Below are 17033 nucleotides of genomic sequence, written 5' to 3' on the forward strand. Positions count from 1 at the left end.
AGGTTAACACCTCCACCCTATCCCCATAACCCAGTAACCCCACCCAACACTAAGGGCAATTTTGGACCTGTAGCTAAGGAAATCCTCCCAAATTTCCCAGAGAATCCTTTGACATGGTTTCTGTTGCCAGACAAATCCAGGAAAAATGTTGAGAAAAACACCAGAAACTCCTAATTGCATTCACTGACCTGATCCAAAGATGTGTGCATTGCACTCAAAAAAAAAATCATATGTTAAAGAAACGGCTGAAAGGTGCTATGACTGCAACTACCTTTAGTGGGAGATCTGAACAGACAACTTCAAAATCCGGACAGGGGTCAAGCAAGGCTGTGTGATAGCCACCATATTGTTTATATTTTCCTGACAGTGTTGTTATGATGTGGCAGATGCTGTGTGCTGTGTTAAACAAATCCCAAACGGAACTTGGAAAGCTATCAGAATGATTTTCAATTTTTGTTTTATTACAATAATTTACATATGCTGAAATCTGGAGTCAGAAATTACAGTAACACTTTTGGAAATTTTAAAACTTAAATGCACAAGATTACATTTATACAGTTAAAATTTTGGGCAACAGTCCCGATACATATTTAATCTATAAAAATTACAGTAAATTTATCACAAGGCACCCACTTTTGTTGCAGTGAACTTGATATGTTTTTCTCTCTCTCGTTGCCCTGAAGAGGATTATTTTGTTCAAAAACCTGTTTTTGAAAACAATAGGTACTTTTATGCGTTGCTGGAAATTGTTCACTTTGCTTTTCACACTATTCTGCAGAGTAAAGCACACTGCAGAGTCTTACATGGCCCCATCGTTAACTCAGTTTCCAACATTTCCTCAGATGTTTTCTCCTTCATCTTTAAAAGCATTGTTTGCAACATTTCTCCACACGTAACTGTCTTCAAAATATGAAGATCTTTCATGTTCGCTATTGTCCTCACTCTTGGGTCAAATAAAACTGAATAACCTTTCCCAAGTTTACTTTTGACCATAAGTTGTAAAACCTGTTGGTTCCCGTTGAAAGTTTAACAGCTAAAAATCCAAATCTCTTGCAAATTTCTAACCGTGTTATGTTCACCTCTAGCATCTCTAACTTCGGTCTTCTCCACCTCAAATGCCTGCTTTTGCATCTAGCCCCTTTGATGTTCTCAATTCTTGCAGCCCAACTGTCTTAAATTTCTTTAAATTTGTCACACGTGCACACACAGCTCCCACAATCCTGCTTCACAGAATACAACAGAAATATTTTCTTCTTCACAGTGGCTTTTCAGTTAAAACTGGTGTTGCAAGTATTTCCACAACAGATCAACTCCCCTCTGATAATATTAAATGCCACCTGGATGGAAAATTTATCTTCAGTCACCTTTGTGCCTAAACTAATCTGACCATCATAGACATACAGTTGTACACTGTACCAGATTTGCAAGCCACTCTGGATCGCTTTCATTCTGCATATGAGAGATTCAGCCTGACCTTGAGTGTTGCCAAAACAGAACTCAGAAATAAAACCAGATCTGGTTTGTCAATTATTCCACCTCCCATAGGTGTTGAACAAAAGACCCTGCAATACAATGAGCACTTCCATACCTTGTCAGCCACCTCTCTGAAAAGACCACCAATGATGAGATCCATCACTGGATCAACTGCGTCAGCTCAGCTTTATATAAATTCTGGCAGCGAGTGAGTGTTTGACAAGCTACCAAATTTCCTACTGTGCAGTAGCAGTTGCCGTCACCACACTCCTGCACTGCAGTGACACCTGGACTATGGCACGGCGACCCATTAATTTGCATGCTCGCTGTGGTGAATTATAAACCTAGTAATTCACACTGTGTTGTATCATATGTATCGTGTCCTTGTGGGCTCTGAAGACGAGCAGTTGCGCGGCTCTGCCCATAGGGGGAGATGAGGAGTTTGTATTGGGCTCCGCCCATGGCTCCTCCCAGTAACCGGAAGTATAAAGCTCTGCAGTCGTGAGCCTGCTGCCAGTTCGTCTCGTCGCAGGAAACTTGAAGAAAACGACTATGGAATCAGCCCTCAAACCTGACCGACTAGAACTCGACCCGCAGGCTGCAGAGGCGAAATAAATCTTTCTACACTGGCTCAGATGTTTCAAGGCCACTGTTTCCCTCCAGGACCTGGCGCCTGCAGGATCTAATCCCATCACCACTACCGCCGAGGTACCCCTCACACTACACCCCGCACAACCCTCTGTGCCCCCGCACCTACAGGTTCACTGCCCGTGCTCCGCGCCCCCGCACCTATGAGTTTCCGGCGCTCCCCGTCGAACCAGTCGGGTACGAAGCTCGGACCAAATTACCCCCGGAGTCCACTATTGTACCCTCACCGGCCGTCACCACCCAGCCACCAGAAGAGGCTGCAACCCCGGTACTTCGCCGATCCCAAAGGACGACTCGGTCGTCGGACCGGCTCAGCTTTTAGACCCATCACCCCTGCCGGACTGATGTGGTGAATGGGTGAATGTGGTGAATTATAAACCTAGTAATTCACACTGTGTTGTATCATATGTACTGTGTCCTTGTGGGCTCTGTATACCAGCCATTGTGCGGGACTGCCCATAGGGGGAGATGAGGAGTTTGTACTGGGCTCCACCCTTGGCTCCGCCCATGGCTCCTCCTGCAGTCGTGAGCCTGCTGCTTGTTCATCTCGTCGCAGGCAGGCTCAGTTGTAAGACTGTTAAAACCACTGTTCACTTCCAATCACGTGTCTTGTGAATTGATGGTCTCATCACTCGCGAAATTCAAACAGCAGTGCTTCTGCTGTTATCTCTGGATTGAGATGACCATCGAACAAACTCTGGTGTCCTTCTCGAAGCCAGTTTAACAAGCATTAAAGCTTGGAAAGTGAAAAGTAAAATATGATGGTCTGGACATTATGTTCAGATAGCCGATAAGACCTTGCCAGGTCCTGCTTCTTCATCTTTCAAATGGTCAATTCATGCCCAGGTAGGGAAAGGAAAATGCTTGGCTGCATTTATATTAATAACTGGGAGGATTTTGCCACCAATCATTCAAAATGGTGACGGCTGTCTATCAAACTGCATGCTTTGAGTACAAACATCTTAATGATAAACCAGAGTGGTGACACAGGAAAGAAAAGAGAGAAAATCCTGAACTCAGCATACCACCATGTCTCTGTGGGTTGGAAATCTGCTTGTTCAGTCACATGAAGTCCCATGGAAGAAATTTGCAACCCTGAGTAGACGTCATCCTCACATTGAGGGACAGCTGGTGAAGAGAATGATGACGCCCTTTTTCTTGCTTATATGCAGCACTTTAATCTTGCTTGCATTAACATTCATCGCTATGTACAAGTCATTTTGTGTCCTCTGATTCCATTGCCTCCTGATGAGGCATAATCTGCAAAAGGCCAATCTGTTTTGGATTTCAGAATCCAAGTCATGGGTGTAAATTATTAGCAAGAATGGTTCCAAAAACTAACCCTCACTATTTGCCCACTGCCTTGCTGTAACGTCTAAGTACATGTGCGATGTATCTATAAGTCAACATTCAAGTTCACATTCAAGATTTCTATTACATTTCCTGTGCTTTGAGATTAATTAATGCCCTTTTCTGTGCCTTCTGGAAATTTTGATGTGACATTGTAAGCCTTTCAAGAGTACACCTGGGATGCCACTTGCTCAAAATAAATAAAGGAATTGCTGAAATGTGCTGAATATTTTTCACAGCATGAGATAAAGCAACTTCCACAGTCAAATCAGGTTTGTTCATATTGTAGCTGGCATCTCAGCATAAGCAGTTGATTAATAAAAGGGATAAATCTTCTTGCTGACTAAACAGGTGAGATTAATTCAAGGTTTAACTATGAACTTAATATTCCTCAAACATAGTGCAAAGTTTTAAACCCTGGAAGAAGAATCAGGAACATGTGATTGTTCGAATCTATTGACAGCAAATGTTTCATTTCTTCCCAAAATAGTGTTGTTAAAAGTCACTGGTTGATATTTTACTATGTTCTTGCATCAGTTGCATACATCATACATGCATGCTTCTCCCTTAATACAACTGTCAAATGAGACTGTTAGTTTGTTTCATCATGAACCGTGACTGAAACCCACTGGATAGTGATGTTTTGGTTCCCCACATAGTACTGTCAGTCATTTTATTTTTAAAAATGTTTTATTTCTTTGGTATTTGGATAGAGCAGTTTTTTAAAAAATCACTGTTTGGTCCTGCCTAAACTCAGTCCTAAAGTTAAACTCCTAGGCGGGGAGGGTTTGGGTGATGGGATATTGAGAAATCCCAAGAGAAACATAGAGGCATCACAGGAATAGAGCCATGTTGCTAAAGACTAGCAAAATGGAACAGGAAGGGATAGTGAGTTGAACAAAAGTTGTACAAACAGCAATAACACTTTCAAGGAATAGAAGTAAACAAAATATAATTAAACACTCTTTATCTGAATGCACCTGCAATAAAATAGTTGAACTAGTGTCACAAACAAAGGCAAATTATTTAGATCTTGTTACCATTACAGAGACATGTTTCCAAGGTAATCAAGATTAGGAAATAAATATTCAAGGCTACATAATATTTCAAAAAGACAACTGAAATGCCATAAAAGCGGAGGAGTAGCGTTGATATTAAAAGATGGTATAAAGCCTTCAGAAAAAAATGGATATGACCTCAGAAGATCATGAAGTATAATTGATACAGGTAGAAATTGGAAATAGCATGAGTCAAAACACTGGTGGCAATAATGTATAGCCCCCCACTCAGTAGTTATCCCATTGGCTGCGCATGAAATAAATAAAAAATCAAGACCTTGAAAGGCAATGTAATCATTGTGGGGGACTTCAATTTTCATTTTGGCTGGGACAAACAAATTGGCAAGAGTAGTCGACAATATGAGTTTGTGTAATGTATTTGTGGGTTTCTTGGCCAATATGTTTTTGGACCAACTTGTTAGATCTAGTATTGTTTAATGATTAATTAGTAATGTTGTAGTAAAAGATCAGCTGCTAAATAGTGATTGTTTGTACCATTGAATTCCAGGTTAAATTTGGAAGTGACATTGTCTCATCACAAACAAGAATCTTAAAGTTAAAGCCAATTACAGGTATGAGGGGAGAAATGGCTATGGTAAATTGGATAAATTACTAAAAGGTATGGCTGTCAATGAACAACAGGAAACATTCAAAGAAACATGTGTCCAACAAAAATTCATTGCAAGGAAAAACAAAAACTGACCAAGAAAGACTTCCGTGATTCACTTGGGAAGTTGGGGGGCTTACAATATTGCAAAAAAAAAACAAAGTAGCAAGTCTAAGGGTTGGGAGTGTTTTTGAAACCAAATGCTTGATAGAATTTGGGAGTGAACTGCCGAGGAATATAAAAACAGATTGTAAACTTTTTCAGTACATAAAAAGGAAGAGAGTGGCTAAATTTCACATTGGTCAGTCAGAATGAGAAAGAGGAGAAACGATCATGGGAATGAGGAAATGGCAGAGGCATTGCACACATTCTTAGTATTAGTTTTCAATCCCCGGGGCCTGATAAAGGCCTGCACATGAGGGTTGCAAAGCTGAAGAGATGGTGGATGCATTGGTTGTGATTTTTTAGAATTCCTTGGTACCATGACACTTAGAACAAATCAATAAATGTTTTCAAAGCTAAATCCTGTTCTACAAATCTGTTGGAGATTTTTGAGGATGTAACTAGCAAGGTGGATAAAAGAGAACAAGTAGATGTAATATACATGGGATTTAAATGGCTTTTGATAAAGTGCCACCCAAAAGGTTAATAGGCAAGCTACGTGCGCATGGAGATAAGAGGTAATATGTTAGCATGGATAGAGGCTTGGTTGACAGATAAAAGGCAGAGTTGGGCCAAATGGGACATCCATATGTTGGCAGTTAGCGAATAGTGGGGTACCATAAGTAGTGTTGCCTCAGTTATTTACAAACTCTACTGATAACTTGGATGAAGTGACTAAGAGTAACACATCTACGTTTGCTGATGATATAAAGTTACATAGAAAAATTAAGCTTTCCTGAGCGAAAGTAAATGGATAATAGAAATATGTAAACCCTCACACTTAAAATGTGTGTCGAGGTAAAGTACTTGTCTAACTATAAAGCTCTTGAGTTCAATAATAGAGAAGCTCTAATTTTGAGTTTGTAAGAATTAAGCTTCAGCTGAACAATTGAGAATGTGGGAGACAGTTCCGCATTTAATACTCAACAATTAATGTTTGAAAGAGTGTTTATATTTCTGTACTTTGTCTCATGACCTGAGAATGTTCCAAGTCCACATCCAACAAAGTATTTTTGAAATGTTGTGGTTTTGATTCCCGGCTTGGCTGACTGTCTGTGCGGAGTCTGCACGTTCTCGCAGTGCCTTCTTCGGTTTCCTCCAGGTACTCTGGTTTCCTCCCACTGTCCAAAGAAGTGGAAGTCAGGTGGATTGGCCACGCTAAATTGCCCGTAGTGTCCAGCGGTTAGGTTGGATTACGGGGAGAGGATGGAGGTGTGGGCTTAAGTAGGGTGCACTTTCAAGGGCTGGTGTAAACTCGATGGGCAGAATGGCCTCCTGTACTGTAAATTCTATGTTTGCCAATGTAACAAAAAAGTTTAATTAAAACGTTAGCATTTAATTTACGTAGCACAAGTGGATAGCTCTGTGGCTTCACAGTGCCAGGGTCCCAGGTTTGATTCCCCGCTGGGTCACTGTCTGTGGAGTCTGCACGTTCTCTCCGTGTCTGCGTGGGTTTCCTCCGGGTGCTCCGGTTTCCTCCCACAGTCCAAAGACAATGCAGGTTAGGTGGATTGGCCATGATAAATTGTCCTTAGTGACCAAGAAGGTTAGATGGGGTTATTGGGTTACAAGGATAGTGTGGAAGTGAGGGCTTAAGTGGGTCGGTGCAGATTTGATGGGCTGAATAGCCTCCTTCTGCACTTTGTTATATGTTCTGTCACGAGGCCCACGAGGAAACCCTAATCGATCTCCCTGTGGGACTTGTGGAATACAAGCTTACCCACAAGTCCCACAGGGATCCATTTTAGAACCGGCCATCCTTCACAACCCACGCCGGCCAACCTTTGTGACCATTGCTGTCTGAACTTCGTGACTGACTGTTTTGCTTAACTTTAATGTGACAGTTTAGACTGCTTTGTCTTCAAGATCTCACTTGCTTTGTCATTCATTGTTACATTTGTGCTTAGGGCTTCAGCTGATGATTTAAGTTTTCGCTGCATGCTTTGCAAAAAATCAAGAAGTTTGACCTCTAACTCGCCATGCTTCTTCTTGAAATGCTTTTGAAGTTTTGAATGTTTAATCTTTCATTTTCCAATTCTTCCTTGCACATAACGCACATGGGCATTGAAACCTGATTTGCATTGGCACAATCAATAAAGTCATATTTCAAGAAATCATCTTTACACTGCTTTGTTTCCGATTTCAGCTTTTTCTAAATGGGTTGTTCATTAGAGGAGCTCATACCAGCACTGCTTTGTCCTACAGTGGAGTCTCCGAGGAAGCTCTCTGCAACAGATTCTGTTGAGAGTTCCTGGCCTGTTTGTTTCTCTGACCCTCTCTTCCTTATTACAGTTCTTCAGTGTCCTTTTGCTTGCTTGCTGGCAGCTACAAAATGGGCGAATTTCTCCTTCAGGATTTTGCAGCCAAAGCACGGATCGCGTGACATCAGTGCACATGCTGGGCTCGTGACCTGCTCTCTCACCGCTTCTGGTGCGAAGACTCTGCCATTTTAAAGAAGAAATTTGGTCCTGGGACAGCACACTGATGACAGGAGGATCGATACTAGAACAGCGCACTGATGTTAGGATGAGACGGTATTGGGATAGCGCACTCATGTCAGGAGGTGGCATTCAGCCCCACTGATGGTCTGTGCACTGCTGTATCTGCCTGAGGGGGGGCATGCTTCTGGACGGTATTCTCTTTTTTTTTAAAGCAGCACATGGTGCCCCATGAGTTGTATTTGTGAAGACGGATAACTTATAATACACATTATTGTGACATGATTGCAAAGGTTATAAATATTCACACAGATTTCACATGCTGGTGCTTAAATTCCACTTGCCCTACCCCAAAGGAGAACGACACATAATTTATTTTCTGTGATTGCTGCTGGCGCCTTTTTCTTGAATCTCAATTTGAAGAACAAGCAAATTGCTGCAATCCCTGTTCATGTAGCTATCATATAATTCCTTTTCCCTATGATGGCGTAGGCATTGAAATACTTGTGGAAGCCAGTGAACTGGTGCTGACTGCCAGCACTGTAACCCATCATTCACATCCCTCACACAATCATCTCTGTGTCCTTCACAGGCCCCGAGTTCCAACGGACCCAACACCAGACGTACCACCCCTGGCTCCTCCTATTGGTCAGCGGAACAAGTCTATGTCGGATGTGACTTTAGGAAAGTTAATAAACCATTGGATAATCTGGGTGCCAATCATATGGAACAAGGCATAATGCTGTGGCTGCTGGCAGGCAGGCAAAAATAAATTTAGTATACTCAGTTAATTTTTTCCAATTAAGGGGCAATTTAGCGTGGCCAATTCACCTATCATGCACATCTTTGGGTTGTGGGGCGAAACCCATGAAAACACGGGGAGAATGTGCAAACTCCACACGGACAGTGACCCAGAGCTGGGATCGAACCTGGGACCTCGGCACTGTGTGGCTGCAGAGGTAGCCCACTGCGCCACCGTGCTGCTGCCGGCATTCTCAATCTAGAAGCCCGTCCTGGCTGTTAGGCACTCCTCCCACGATCGGGAGCGCCACGACCGATCGCTCCGCAACCCTCTCAATACCCGCCCGCGACACACCCGTGGGTCGCGACCATGGATTTGAAAAATCCTGCGCCAGTGGGCGGAGGCCCGCTCAGCTCGTCACAGGACTATGTAAAAGCCAGCCCGGACAGGGACTGGTAGTCCCGACGGGAATTTATTGTGTGTACGTCATCATAGCGGCTGTTTTCTATGGCTACAATAAACTCGCATTAATTTACATACACGGACCTGCTGGGTGGTCTTACTTTATCATTAATCCTTTGAATCATGTGTCTCTGAATGTTTCATTTCTGATCAGATTGCGTGCGAATCAGACTGCTGCCTCCTCAAACAAATGGTCCACTAACTCTATTTCCTCCCATGTATCCCAATATCCACATAGATCTCTGCTATTTAACCCTACTTTATCGTCATCCAGACACCCCGCAACCCCTCCAGCACTTTCGGGTAATCAAATATTTGCGATTGAAATAATTGGATACCTTCTGTGAATTCAGTCTGAATCCCTAAATGATCACGTTTCTTAAGGTTCCAATTTCATCTATTTCACATTCCACTGTGTCTCCATGCTGTAAAGAATTCGAAGAAAATGAGCACTTTTTATTCATTTACTCTGGTGACACTTAAGAGTTTGTGCCTATTACAAAACTATATAAATAACTTGGATTACAAACATTGGAAAGTGACCGGTTTGCTCACTGACATGCTGTTAGGATCCTTATAATTTTGAACATTTTGGGTCAGTCACCTTACTGATCTATCAGTCAGTATTTCCAATCTACACACATTCATAAAATAAACGACACCAAGATCCTATAAATCGAGGAGAGGATTTATTCCAAATGTGCTTATCGGAGGCATTTAAGATTGGTCACTGTTGTTTCAGTCACTTGCCTCACTTTTCCAAAGCGACCACTGATGGTTCGACCACCGTGCATTTGTCAATTATTAGGTTCATCAATAGGTTTTTCCAAAAGGACTCATCTGTACCATTCCTCTCTCTAAATTTATGATGGAAACTTTGCTCAGCGCACCGTTCCTACACTCAACTTTTCAAAACTCCTGGGTTCATCTGAATGACAGGTGCTGTTCATACACCTTTTTTGTTACAAACTGTATGCTGACCTTAGATCTTGCTTGTGTTTCTGCCTAGTGGAATTTATTTTGCTTCAGACTTTAGTTTTCATACTTGCATCCATCGCCTGGAACTATAAGTGGATTTTTGTTTAATGTATCCAGACTCTCTTGCCCTCCACGTGGACAGCTAGCCACCTCTCTCAATGTCCACCTTGTATCAAGTCATCTGGGATGGGGATGTGATGAGTGGTGGGGGAAGGGGTTTTGGGGCTGCTGTCTTTAAATAGTCTTTGCAGGAGTTCCCCTGAGAGGTATTGTTGACCCAACCATCTTCAGCTGCTTTTATCAATGATTTCCCCCCCCTCCATTATAGAGCTTCTGGGATCTCATCTTCTCGAAATTGCACATTATTCTGACTAGCCACATTACAACAAAAAAAATGGCCAGGAGAACAAAATAATTGGCATAATTAGTTCACCTTGGCAAGAAAGGCAAATCGCAGCCAGGATTTTGGATCTTACCATGATCCAAAGACACTTGCTGGAAAGTGCCCACGTCGACATCAAATGTTAATAGGATTATACCCTGCCACGTTGTTCCCATTTGTCAAGTAGACCACGAACATTCAACTTCAAAGCTCTTAAATGATTATTGGTCATGTGGACGAGATAGTTGAATGTGGAACATTATCTACTTATCATTGAGTATGGAACAGAAATGTTTTATTAGTGTTGAAGTGGAGACATGCTTGACGCATTGTTATTGTGCTTCCCTGCACCTCTCAAATATTTCAAAGCACCTCATGCATAATGACTAACTTGGTGAAGTCATTTCATTATTAAGAGTCAAGAATCAGCACTACTCACTTTGAGGAATATAGGTGGTTTTCTGAACACTCCAACTCCAGATGGTGTTCCAGTTAAGAAAACATCTCCAGGATACAAGGTCACAAACCTAAAGAAATTAATTCACAGCAAGTAGAAAGTGGAAGTGGTGTTCTGGTAATAAAGAAAGCAATGCAGCGTAATTGGCTTTTCTGCACTCACTGCTAATCGTGGTCAGGTGGCAATATGAATCAAATACCATAAACCAAAACGCACTCATAATGAGTATTACTTTTTCCTATCTGTTTTACTGCTCAGTTTGTGTTGGGAACGATTCCTGAAGGTAAAATTCAAATGCTTGTGATTACCTACTCTGATGTTGAACTGTTCATGTTCTACCTTGGTCTGTCCTGAACAAGTTCAGGTTGTTCCAATTTTCTCTGGAAGGTTGAAACCTGGGACTTGGCCAGATGGGTGACTTATCAATTGTGGTTGGTAATGTTTGCAGTCAACTGATCAAATTGTGACTGTGGCCATCCAAGTTAGACCATCACCCACAAATTAAAACACTGCTCCTGAGTGATTCATTTCTGGGAGAATCCTGGTAGCTTTGAATGAACTGTTAACCTCAACATTTAACAATGACTGCACCCCCAGCCATACGAAAGAACAACTAACTCTCAGAACTGTTCAAATCAATTATAATAAACTACCTTTTATATCTGTGATGTTCTGAGGGACTTCACAGTTAATTGGTTACTTTTATGATGTGTAATATATGACGACTGGAAGAGTTTAAGAATATTGGATTCTAAGTATTGGACAATTTAAAGGTTAAAAGCCTGGGGTTAGAGTATGTTTGGCTGCAGTGGTCATGATTTAAAAAAATGAATTTGAGGGCCTGGATACTTTTAGCAGCCTGAAGGTGAAATTTACAAAGGAATGTGTTTTTCAGTCTGGACTAATGGACTGTGGTTTGACTGGGAAGGTCCCAGGGGAGTTAATGTGCTTTGCAGCCTTCTTGGGGAGATGAGGTCTTTGCTAGTTGGAGCCAAGGTATGTAGAGAGCCATCTTGAAAAGCTTTAGAGAGGCAGTTTTTGGAGGAAGCTTTGGAGAGAGTTGAATTCTGATCTGCCTGACGCTAAGTCCACAGAAGTAAATTGAGAGCTGTATGTTTCTTTTCTTGCTGTTTAATGGGAAATTGAGTAGCAGTGGTTCAGGGGTAATTGTTAGCTGTTCTTTTCTAGTATAAAGTTCAGAACTGTTCATCTGTTCATTGTAAAACTATTTCTATGATGGGAATGTGGTTAATTCTGTGTTGAAATGAAAGTTGTTTTAACCTATTGGTCAGAGCCATCACTCCTGGGGTAAAGTAGCCTTTCCTCACAGTTCTACAAATTGTTTTCGTTTTCCCATCCGAAATCCAAACATTCCCCCAGCCGAATGTTCTCCACTTGTTCCTCAACATCCTCTATGCTGGCAATAAGGAGGCAACATCACACATTAAAAGCAGTGCGGACACAGTTCACGAGGGTCAAACGGGTTGTCTTTTGAGGAATAGATGTGCAGGTGCAGCTGGTATTCATTGTAATTTTGAAGAATGAGCGGTTATATTAGTTAAAGTTCTGAGGGGGCTTGACAGAGTAGATACTGAGAGGATGTTTCCCACTTTTGAGAATCTCGAAATTGCATGGTTTCAAAATAAGCAGTCTCCCTCTTCATCTGTTTTAAATGGAATTCTCTTAATCTTCTGAATTCTCTATTCCAGGGAGCCTGGGTCACTAAATATATTCAACGCTGAGTTAGAGTTTTGATCTGCAATGGAGTTGAGGGTTACAGGGGACAGGCAGGAAAGTGGAGTTGAGACAATGATCAGATCAACTGTGATGTTATTACAGGATGGAAGGAGCAAATAGTCCACTCCTACCTCTACTTATTCTATTCTATCTTGATGAAGACCAAAAGAGCTCCCAAATATCATAATCCTGCCTCTTTTGCCTGCAGCTGGCAACCGAATTGTCAGATGACAGATAGCTGGAATAACCAGATATGGAGGCTAGCATCAAAATAAACAGGCCCTTGGCAGTGATGCACTGCAGCTGCAGCTGCAGGGTGTTGAGGGTTGGGTGAGGTAGAGTGTGGTACCTCTGCATAACATGGTCTATGTTTTGCATGCCCCTGTTGCTAATAATGCGGTTGCAGTTAGTTCCAAGTCATTATCTTGTGCGAGTCACAGGTTTGACTGCATGTCTTTTTTTTTTCTTCAATAAATTTAGTGTACCCAATTCATTTTTTCCAATTAAGGGGCAATTTAGCGTGGCCAATCCACCTACCCTACACATCTAGGTTGTGGGGGTGAAACCCACATAAACACAGGGAGAATGTGCAAACTCCACACGGACAGTAACCCAGAGCCGGGATCGAACCTGGGACCTTGGCGCCGTGAGGCAGCAATGCTAACCACTGTGCCACCGTGCTGCCCGACTGCATGTCTATCTGGTATCACTGGGGAAAGTCTCTTAACTTTAAACTATTGCTTTGCGGAGTGGGAATGTTAACCTTTGTTCTGTCTGGTTGCCTCTGACCTTCCCTCTCCCTTGTCACAAAATCTCTTACTCGTCTTGATCAGTGACTACTGACTTAAATGTTGAGGGGGTAGATGAAGAGGAACATAGTTTTTCTTTGCCACAGGGCAGGAAAGAAGTATACACAAGGAAGTCATGCTCCCATTGCTCTTGCTGTGAGAACGAGGGCAGGGAAAGCATGATCTTTTCAGGCGTAAGATTGAGGAAGAAAGTACAGCATCAAATAAACATCCATGTACATAGTTGTTTCAATGGTGATGCCATATTTATGTTTTATTAGCAAATTGATTTTCACTGGCACACAGTAGAACGACAGACTCTCTACAGTGCAGAAGGAAAACTTTCTGCCCATTGAGTCTACACTAACCCTGTGAAAGAGCACCCTACCTGGGCCCACTCCCCCGCTCTATCCTCTTAACCCCACAGAATCTGCATATCTTTGGACACTTAAGGGGCATTTGTAAAATGGCCAAATCACCTAATCTGTACATCTTTCGACTGGGAGGAAAGTGGAGCATCTGGAGGAAATCCACGCAGACACTGGAGAATGTGCGAACTCCACACAGTTACCCAAAGCTGGAATTGAACCCGGGTCCCTGGCACCATGAGTGCTAACCACTGTGTCACTACGGTATTACTTTTATAATCCTGTAAAACTCTGTTTCATAGTGGAGAATAACTGGAGCTGTAAGACAGGTATAGAGGCTGTGGTCTATTGCTTTGCTCCTCTGGAACTGTTTTCCAAAATTATCTCCGTGTGACCCCTCACTCTTCTTTCAAAAGTCACCTAAAAAAATCTTCCTGACTGCAACTTTTAGTTTCTCCCCTAAATTATTCCTCTTAGGGATTCTGTTGTTCTATTCTGTACCAGTGAAAATCAATTTGCGAATAAAACATAAATATGGCATCACCATTTTAAAAACTCCCGTTGGATGTCTACCATATTCCACCTGAAAAGTGCTGTACAATGTTGTTTTAATTCTTGTGATGTTGAAGGCTAAATATCAGATGAATTTGTGTACAGTTCACAGCAGCAAACAGGGACATCATACAATCACACTTACTGTGACATCCAAGTAACAAGTGCTTCTGTTTTAAATATTAGCTGGTTGGTATTGCTGTCCTGCATCACTTCTTCATTTACCCGGCAACGAATCCCCAGGTTGTGAGGATCTGTAACAGAGTGGTTTAAAATGAAGCAGGAGATGAAAGACAATTTTTTTTCTTACCTGAGAATGAGCAAATGTTGGAGAGAACAAAGCAGGAACAATTTAAGCTGTCATGGCCTTTACTTAACAATACAGGATACATAATCCAGATGACATTAGGGCCAATCAGTGGGATTGTGGGATATAGAATTATCATGTGAGATTTCAACCAACCCCAAATAAACCAATAAGAGGTGCCGGGGGAAAAGGTTACAAAGGTTTTACCATGTTTACAGGACACCTCTCTTACCCAACAACAAAACGGCAATTACATCACTTTGGTGATGGAAATAGAACAGGACCAGATAAGAGAAGTATGGGGGAGCATAGTGGATGAGACCATGCAAAACCTGAACAAAAGTTGATGTTCCCACTGTGAATGTGTCTTTAATTCACTTGTCTCTCAATCCGGAAGAAACGGTCTCGAACACGTCCGTACTTCAGAATATTCGTTATTGCGATCGGGGCAGCCCTCTAGGTATTCCAAAGAACCACCTCGGAGAGTGCCAAAGTATTGCTCAAAACATCCTTTTTTTATATGTATTTTTAAGGGGCTGTCCCTTACATTCACTTGAGCTTGCCCCCATTACAAAGCATAAACTTGTTTTTGCCATAGTTTCGATACATGATTTTACAGACTTTAAAGTTATCTATTGGCACATGAGTATGTAGCAGTCTTAGCATAAACAGCAGGTGTTAGCCATAATTGCAAGCGGCTCCCACATTTCATATTCCGTCATCCAGCCATCTTCCTTGTTTCTCAAGGCTATTCGGCTTACAGTCATGAGTCGGCTCACGAATTCAATAACAACTCCCCTATTTGTAATTTTCCACTAATCTGTCCCATTAATTCTGGCTTGTTCTAGCTATTAACCCTTGCTTCATATTCTCACCACTGGACAGATAGGTCTCCAAGTAGAACCCTAACATTATAGACTGTAACTTGTATTTTTTTGTTTAGATATGTCAATGAACAGAGTTGCAGGACTGCCAATTAACTTCGTTTTTTAATAAACATTTTATTGAGGTATTTTTGGTATTATAATAACAAAATAAACAATGTACATGAAACTATAAACATAGTGCAAAAGCCGTCACACCCCCCCCCCCCTTTCAGGTCCCACCTTTATTAACCCCCTACTCTAAGCTAAACTAACCCCCCCCCCCCTTCTGCTGACTATTAATTTTCCGCGAAGAAGTCGACAAACTGTTGCCACCTCCGGGCGAACCCTAACAGTGACCCTCTCAAGGCAAACTTGATTTTCTCCAAACAGAGAAAGCTAGCCATGTCCGATAGCCAGGTCTCCGACTTCAGGGGTTTTGAGTCCCTCCAAGCTAATAGTATCCGTCTCCGGGCTACCAGGGAAGCAAAGGCCACAACGTCTGCCTCTCTCCTCCTGGATTCACGGGTCTTCTGACACCCCGAAAATCGCCATCTCTGGATTCAGTGCAACCCTTGTTTTTAACACCGTGGACATGACATCTGCAAACCCCTGCCAAAATCCCCGAAGCTTCGAACATGTCCAGAACATGTGGACATGATTCGCTGGTCCTCCCGTACATTTTACACACCTACCTTCCACCCCAAAGAATCTGCTCATCCGGGCCACTGTCATGTGAGTCCGATGAACGACCTTGAATTGTATCAGCTGAGCCTGGCACATGTTGCGGACGCGTTGACTCTACTCAGCGCGTCTGCCCATAGACAATCCTCTATCTCTCCTCCCAGCTCCTCCTCCCACTTGCACTTCAGCTCCTTAGTCTGCGTCTCCTTTGATCCCATAGGTTCCTTGTAAATGTCAGAGATGCTCCCTTCTCCTACCCTGTCCTGAATGCTCCTTAACGGTAGGAGCGGGAAGGTTGACACCTGTTTACGTTGCAAGTCCCGCACCTGCAGATACCTGAATTTGTTTCCCCTCGCCACCCAAATTTCTCCTCCAGCGCCCTCATACTTGGAAAGCTACCCTCGATAAACATATACCCCATCGTCTCAATCCCTGCTCTCTGCCATTTCCGGAACCCCCATCCATACTTCCCAGGGCAAACCGGTGATTATTACAGATTGGGGACCAGACCAATGCTCCCTCTGCTCCCATATGTCTCCTCCATTGCCCCCAGACTCTCAGGGTCGCCACCACCATGGGGCTGGTGGAGTACCGTGCCGGCGGGAGCGGCAGAGGCGCAGTTACCAATGCCCCCAAACTGGTGCCCTTGCATGAAGCTGCCTCCATACGCTCCCATGCCAACCCCACCACCCACTTTCTGATAAAAGCTATCTTTGCCGCCCAGTAATAGTTACTAAAATTTGGCAGCGCCAGCCCGCCCTCTCCCCGACTCCGCTCAAGCATTACCTTCCTTACTCGTGGGGTCTTGCTCGTCCAAATGAAGCTAATGATCACTTTGTTGACCCGTTTAAAAAAGGACCGCGGAATAAAGATGGGGAGACACTGAAATACAAACAGGAATTTCGGGAGGACCGTCATCTTCACCTTCTGCACTCTCCCAGCTAGTGGCAGCGGGAGCGCGTCCCATCTCTGAAAAT

General features: G+C 42.8%; 1 protein-coding gene across 4 annotated transcripts in view; it reads right to left on the minus strand.

Moving 5' to 3' along the window:
- Positions 1–437: 437 nt before the first annotated feature.
- Positions 438–17033, minus strand: part of fahd2a (fumarylacetoacetate hydrolase domain containing 2A) — a 45308-nt gene continuing 28712 nt past the window's right edge. For 2 of the 4 annotated variants that reach the window (XM_038785169.1, XM_038785166.1), the window contains exons 6-9: positions 14348–14456; positions 10740–10827; positions 9279–9365; positions 438–704 (exon numbers count right to left, since the gene is read on the minus strand). In XM_038785169.1, coding sequence (XP_038641097.1) covers positions 9303–9365; positions 10740–10827; positions 14348–14456 — 260 coding nt within the window. In that variant the 3' untranslated portion in view covers positions 438–704; positions 9279–9302. The remainder of the gene's footprint in view (positions 705–9278; positions 9366–10739; positions 10828–14347; positions 14457–17033) is intronic. The other 2 variants (XM_038785167.1, XM_038785165.1) reach the window with 1 other exon arrangement.

The sequence above is a fragment of the Scyliorhinus canicula genome, chromosome 26, assembly GCF_902713615.1.
Source record: "Scyliorhinus canicula chromosome 26, sScyCan1.1, whole genome shotgun sequence".
In the NCBI taxonomy this organism is placed as follows: domain Eukaryota; kingdom Metazoa; phylum Chordata; class Chondrichthyes; order Carcharhiniformes; family Scyliorhinidae; genus Scyliorhinus; species Scyliorhinus canicula.